Genomic DNA, 7,350 nt, shown 5'->3' with positions numbered 1-7,350 from the left:
TTTTTCTTTTTTCTTTTAAATTTAACTTTATTTTATGTGGGTCCCATTATATTTTATTTTTCACACATTAATTTCACTTTCTTCCCAAAATATTACATCTTTACCAAATCAGTAGTGCCTCTTCCTTCCGCCATAAATCCACCCCTCTTCTTCAATCTTGAAAAATAATGTAACAACTAATAACAACCACTGCGTAATAACAATTTCATTGACCCCCCACTTCAATTGCTACTTCAATTGCTCGTCTTTGCTTCAAATCAACATTCTCTGGCAATGAAGTTTCTGTGCTTACACTCGAAGAGTGAGGATTCAATGAGGCTAAGAACAAACAAACCAGAACTAATGGTTTTGGGATTACCTTCTAAGAAATCAAATGATTGTCCGGCGAAGGATCTTTTTGACCAAAAGTGGTCATCAATGAATGACCACTGACTTTCAGTTTTACAACTTAGTCAGTGGTGCATACATTGATGACTACTAAAGTCGAAGAGAAGACGAATTCCGGTGAGTCAACGAATGTTTGTCCAAGTTCCGGCAGCCGTGAAATTAGATGAACCTGCCATCAATCGATAGCTCTAACTGAGAGTAATCGATTGATGTTAGTATTAGAACCAAACTGGCCAAAATTTGGAAAAAAATCACAAAAGGAATGGATCTAGGTTTTCTGAAATTCTAGATCTACTAATTGGGGAATTTGGGTGGTTTTTCTGGGGAAATCAAAGGTAGATTGGACTGAGGAGGGTCTTGGGATTGTGGGGTGAAGATTTGGGGTTGTGTGGAGGTGGCCCGCCGCCGTGGGAGATTTCCAGCGGCTTTCTTCTCTTCTTCTGGTTTTTTCGCCCTTCGGCGACGAGGAGGAAGGGCTGGCGGTGATTCTTTCTTTTTTAAATTATAATTATTGCTTTTTTTGTTTTTGTTTTATAATAGGTGGCAAATTTTTTAATTAAAATTACACATGGCATTTTCTCATTTGTTCGTTTGACATAAATCCGAGAGTGTATTTCACGCGAAGGCGAGGTGGGCTGATGAGGTCAAGTGTTTAATTGACCTACTTTACTGAAGGCTTGAAGTGTCCAACTGAAAATGGGCTCAGTTAAGGTGGCCATTTATGTATTTCGCCGAACTTTAAACTATCGAGCCAATGACCCGTTTTCCCCTTGAAGTAATTATGATCCATGTTTCTTGGAATCACGAACTTTCCGCGAACAGTTTTTAAATGACGTTCACCCTTGACAATTTAACAAGTCATAGAATATCATCCTCGCATCGCCAATTAGATTGGCTAGAGAGGATCAATTTTACCTACCCGAGTAAAAAAAGAAAAAAAATCTGGCTATTAAAAGATATAGAAACGGCAGATTTCATACGGCATAGAATCTATATACAAGCTGGTCATTCTCTTTAAAACTGATTCTTACAGTCGAGGATACTGCGCAGCACCAAGTAACCAACCTAAGAGCCATGCAATCTACATTACCTCCTATACAAAGGCGAGGGAACATGTTTTATCTACACATAGCAGTGTCTTTTGGAATGGAGATTCTAGTATGCAAGCATTAGTCACCGAAAAGTCCATGTTTATCCATCAAACCATCAACACTTGGAAGACCATCACACACCAAGGTTGTCTACATTGGGGATCTATTTGCTCGTCGGAACCAGGTGGTAAATGCACCGACCAAGTGAGGACAGTCATCAACATTCCTAGTTGAAAAGCTGAGACACTGCTGCAATAACTCCTGCGCATCAGGCAAGGTAAGTGTGGATATAATCCTCAAAAACGTGTCTTCCAGCTCCACATATACTGTTTTATGACTTGGCATCATAGGTGTTACATTGTCTTTGCACAAAATCAACACTGGAAGCCAATCTTTCACAAGCTTCATTCTTACCTGTTAGACTTAAGTGCATTAGAGAAAGGGAGTAAAGCAGAAGCCATCGTGGAATGAGTCACTGTTTATCAGTGAAGAACAACATTCACTTGACCAATTGATAAACACCAGAACAGAACAGCAGCAAAAAATCAAACTGCCACTGTTATTGTAGAATGCCCATGATTCTGGTTATGAATCAGTACATCTTTAAGACAGATCAATCATTTTAACAGTCAGTCAAAACAAGGACATAGAAGGTGCAAATCATGTCCATACTCAAAACCATTTCTTTGAAACATCCAAAAGTTTTAACTAATACAGAAGACATGTCAGAACATCTAACAGACAATCACCATTTGGATAAAGACCCATGAGACATGAAGTTAGATATTGCAAATGGATGGGAAAGGTTATAACTGAATAACCACAGTTATTTGATTTTAAAAATTATATAAGTCAAAATAGCAGAAAGCAGGAGAAAGCTAGTAAACAGTAAGACAATCTCAGTGCTATTCACTCCCAGAAGTATCCTTTGCCAATTCACGAATATGTTCAAGTGTAAGATGCTCCTAAGTCTTAAAGGTGTCTATGCGTGTTAATACTCCCTAATATTGCAATTAGTGAACGTACCAAAAAAACATAACTCCTAAAGCCCTCACAGCCCACACAAGTTACAGGTGTATTTCCTAGACTCCATGCTTGCAATTATACACAATAGAAAGAACCATTTATAAAACTATCAAAATACAAATGGACCTGTCTAGTAGCCAAGATAGTTCCTGCAGCGACTGCATTAGCAAGCTTGCAAGTGCATCGAAGCACAACTGCAGGGAGCCCAGGTACGATATTCCTCCATGCATCATCACGGAGAGCTCTCAGCAAGTCAGCAGTAAACGAGGCCTGATTGCTCCACTCTTGTACAGCTGCATCAGCCACTCTCAGTTCAATCATCCTCTCCAGCAACCACAGCAAATGCCTCCCATTCGTCATCGCAGTATGCAAATTCAACCTCTGAATTGCCTCAGTCTCATTATGATCACCTCTAAAATCAGGACTCGAATAATCCTCCAATGACTCCTTCACGATCTTCAAGCTACTCATAAAGGCACGGTCCAACACTCTCTTTGCTGCCTCTTTGGATGAAAAATCCCTCAAAAGTTTCGCTACAAATGCCTTAGCAAATGCCATGTTTGGATGGTTATGAAGTGCCGATAATATCAATCCATGAAGCATTTCTTCAGACGAATTGTTCTCATCAGTCGAAACCCTAGCGAGAAGCTCTTGAGATTCCTCCTTGCCTAAAAACGGAGCAAAATTGAGTATTTTCCTTTCTTCATCTTCGGTCCACGGTACGGCCTCCAGGAACCTTACACAAGCCTTAATGCAATCCTCGAATATTAGTTCCAAAGCCACCGGAAGTAAACACAAAGCTATTGAAACGGTATTGATAGTTGTGGAGAAGTCATTGGTGTATAGGAGTTGAAGAACAGTTAAATGATGATCGATTGATCCAGGAGTAGACGGAACACCGAGATTAAGCCGGAAGGTTCTAGAAGAGTTTCTTGAATCAACGACGTCGTTTGATTCCTTTTGCCAGCGATCAGATAAGAGAGCAGCGAAGTACTTACAGCGGCGGATAATATCGGAGTGGAGATAGATCTGAACATCGGATTGATCAGAATCAACGGCTGAGATTGATTCGGAGTCGTCAGTATCGAACAGCGGCAATTGATCGACGAAGAGACGAAGCACGACGTCAGCCGTAGATGAATCGTTGAATCCGCCGCAACCAGCAGCTGCAGCACCGGCGGCGGTCGAAGACGATGGAATAACGGTGTGAGAAGATGTCCGGCGAATACCTGACGGCTTCTGAGAGCGTTCCGTTAGGTTATTATCCGGACGTGAAGAGTCAATGATTCCGATTGTTGAGGAAAGTCGGCTATTGCTACCTACACGTTGTCGTTTTTTGCCGGAGGTGACACCGGCGGTACCACCACCACCGCCTACCGTCATTCTGCTAGAGGTTCTTCTGAATTCTGATGAAGACGAAGTTTCAGATAGGGACGAATGGGATATTGTTTAGAACAGTGTGTTGAGTTGTACATTTTCAATTTTAATCTTACATTTGGCAAAAAAGCTTCTACTACTAAACTTGAATCAATGGTTTGAGATGGGAGGATTTGGTTCATGGTGAGACAAGTGGATAAAATCGAGCTGATCCGACGTGTCCAGGGCCCATCTTCTGATAATACCACTTTTAAATTGTTGTATCTGTTCTGTGGATCAGGGATTCTGATATTTCTAATTGGGCCTAGGGCTGCTCGGTGGTCCTCCTAAGCCCGTCAGGGGCCGGTCTTCATGGTTGAGCCCACGAGCCCGGGACCGTCAGGCGGGCCTGGGCCGGTTCTGGCGGGCCTGGCGAGCCCAACGGCTATTTTAAAAAAAAAAAAATTAAAATTCTCCAACGGCGATATTTAAAATCTAGCCGTTTGGGCTGAAAATATGACCGTTTTTAAGTTTAAAAAATGGTCATTTGGCCCCCAAACTTTATTTTAACCCCAAACTTTATATAATTATACTTTTTCCCATTTCTCAACTATAAATACCCCCTCATTCTTTCATTTTTATTCACCAATTCATCAATATCTCTCAATCTCTCTACTACAATTACTTAATTTATTGTTGAAATTTCGTGAAAAATTGTGAAGTTGTTGAATTGAAGTTTTCAAGTGTTCAACGATTTTCAATTTTCAAGAAGTTGTTCGGCAATCCGGTAAACTCGTTTCAACTCTTACGTTTTTAGAATATATTTTTGTGTGGTTTAGTTTGCATAATTATAATTAATATGGCATTTACTTTGAAAAAAATGTTTGGTAAAGGAAAAGATAAAACCGGTGAAAGTAGTGGCCAACCAACTACCTTGGAATTTTTTTACTCAAGTAAGAGAACAAAATAAGGCTAAGTGTAAAACTTGTGGGAAATTAATGGTGCATAAATATACTGGAGACCGTAGCGGCACGGGTAGTTTGACTAGGCACATAAAAACACACCCTAGAGATAAGGCTAGATTTTTTCAAATGAAAGCGCAACTAGAGGGGACAAGTGTAGATTCTGCGGTTAACCCTAGTACAGGTTCAAATCTAGTTCAACCAGGAATTAACACTGTCACCGGAGGTATTTTATATTACGATCCAAATAGAGATCGTGAAGAATTAGCAAAGATGATTACTGTTATGTGCTTACCTTATACTTTTGCATCTAATCCTAATTGGGTTCATTATATTAGAAGAGTTTTTAATCCTACTTATAAAGGTTGGCCTCGCGCAACAGTTAAGAGTGATATTTATAAATTCAAACATGAATATGAACAATATTGCAGTATTTATTTACTCATATACCTAATCGGATTTCTATTACTACTGATATTGGTAGAAGTGGTAATGATTGTGATTATCTAACTGTTACAAGTCATTGGATAGATGAGGAATGGATAATGCAAAAACGCATAATTGCATATAGAATAATTAATTCGCGTCACACAGGTAAGTTTATAGCTAACACTGTTGCAGATATTTGTAGATATTTTTGCTTTAGCGATAAAATAATGGCAATTTCAATGGATAATGCTTCTAGTAACACCAGTGCTATAGGCATGCTTACAACAACACTAAATCCTGCATTTACTAATATTTTCCATGTTAGATGTATTTGTCATATTTATCATTTAATTGTCGGTGATGGTATGCGAATATTAAACATAGAAATTGAAAAGGTTAGAATGACTCTTAATTGGCTTTTTTATTCAAACCGTAGAAGTAGACTTAGAGAGTATTTTAAAAAATGTGATGAATATGGCCTTAGAGAAAGAAAGGTTCCTAAACCTTGCCCGACTAGATGGAATTGTATGTACGAAAGTTTAGTAGTAGCATATGAATATAGAAACCCAATTAATGCAACGTTTAATTCTCGGGTAGGTGGTGAGGATGATGATGAAATGCTTACCACTCAAGATTGGACTAATGTTAAAATTCTTTTAGATTTTTTAGAACATTTTCAAATTGCTACAAATGCATTTTCTGGGCAATATTATCCTACTATTTCAAACTGTTTAGTTTATATTGCAGCACTATCTGATTTGTTTGTTGAATTTAGTGAGGGTGGGGATATTTATGAACTTGCTATAAATGAAATGAAACAAAAGTTTAAAAAATATTTTTTTCCTATCCCTCCTATTTATGGTCTTGCTGCAATGCTAAATCCTACAATGAAATTGGGAGGTCCTCATTTTTGGTATTCAAATATTTATAAGGCTTTAGATCTTTCAAATGAGGAAATTGCGACACTTGCAGATGCAAAAGCTTCAATTAAGATTAATGCTCAAACAGTTTATAATGCTTATCAACTTGCCTTAGAGCATGCTAGGCCAACTATTCCAACCCCTACTTCGTCTAGCTCACAATCCTCTAAAAGAGTTGCGGGCTTAAAAGCTCTTAAATCTTGGACGGAGTTCAGGGGGTCTCAAGGTGAAAATTATGATGAAACTTCACATCTAAATGAGCTTCAAGTTTATTTGTCTCAGGGACTTGAAAAGGAGAATCCAGACGGCTCTTTTGATCTTTTGGAATGGTGGAAGGCAAGGGAAAAACATTTTCCTGTTCTTGCAAGGATGGCTCGGGATATTTTATCAATTCAAGCTTCAACTGTTGCATCAGAGAGCGCTTTCAGTCAAGCAAGACTGCAAATAGGTGATCATAGAGCGTCTATGAGGGATAGCTTGGAAAAATCAGTATTGTTTAGAGATTGGATCCGCTCGGAAAGAAGAAACTTTGGAATTGCAGAAGCACAACCGGCGATAGATGAAGCTTATGAAGAAATGATAGCGGAACTTGCGGAGGATACAATATATATACTACAAGACAATATATTATGCGAATATATATACATAAGATACAATATATATACATAAGATACAATATATTATGCGAATATATATACATAAGATACAATATATATACTACAAGAAAATATATAAGAGAATATATATACATAAGATACAATATAATATACTACAAGAAAATATATTATGCGAAAATATATACATAATATACAATATATATACTACAAGAAAATATATTATGCGAACATATATACATAAGATACAATATATATACATAAGATACAATATATTATGCGAATATATATACATAAGATACAATATATATACTACAAGAAAATATATAAGAGAATATATATACATAAGATACAATATAATATACTACAAGAAAATATATTATGCATGACAATTTAGTGTTTTACTATTGTTTTGTTATTTTCTTTTTCGTCAAGCACTTTAATAATTAGATATACATATATACTACATATATATTTTTAATATAGCCATGATACTACAAGAAATTGCCTTAAAAAAACCGCTAGGCCCGCGAAGCCCACGAGCCCGGCCCGTTAAGCACAGGAC

General features: G+C 37.6%; 1 protein-coding gene across 1 annotated transcript; it reads right to left on the bottom strand.

Moving 5' to 3' along the window:
- Positions 1-1,344: 1,344 nt before the first annotated feature.
- LOC104219945 (BTB/POZ domain-containing protein At3g05675-like) lies at positions 1,345-4,013 on the bottom strand. Its single transcript, XM_009770715.2, has 2 exons — positions 2,631-4,013; positions 1,345-1,892 (listed from the first exon to the last, which is right to left on the bottom strand). The coding sequence occupies exons 1-2, from the start codon at positions 3,885-3,887 to the stop codon at positions 1,629-1,631; spliced, it is 1,521 nt and encodes a 506-aa protein (XP_009769017.1). The 5' UTR covers positions 3,888-4,013; the 3' UTR covers positions 1,345-1,628.
- Between the last annotated feature and the right edge of the window lie 3,337 nt (positions 4,014-7,350).

Source organism: Nicotiana sylvestris, chromosome 1, assembly GCF_000393655.2.
Source record: "Nicotiana sylvestris chromosome 1, ASM39365v2, whole genome shotgun sequence".
Lineage (NCBI taxonomy): Eukaryota > Viridiplantae > Streptophyta > Magnoliopsida > Solanales > Solanaceae > Nicotiana > Nicotiana sylvestris.
The sequence above is the reverse complement of the archived record's forward strand: the minus strand, read 5'-3'. Positions and strand labels throughout refer to the sequence as shown.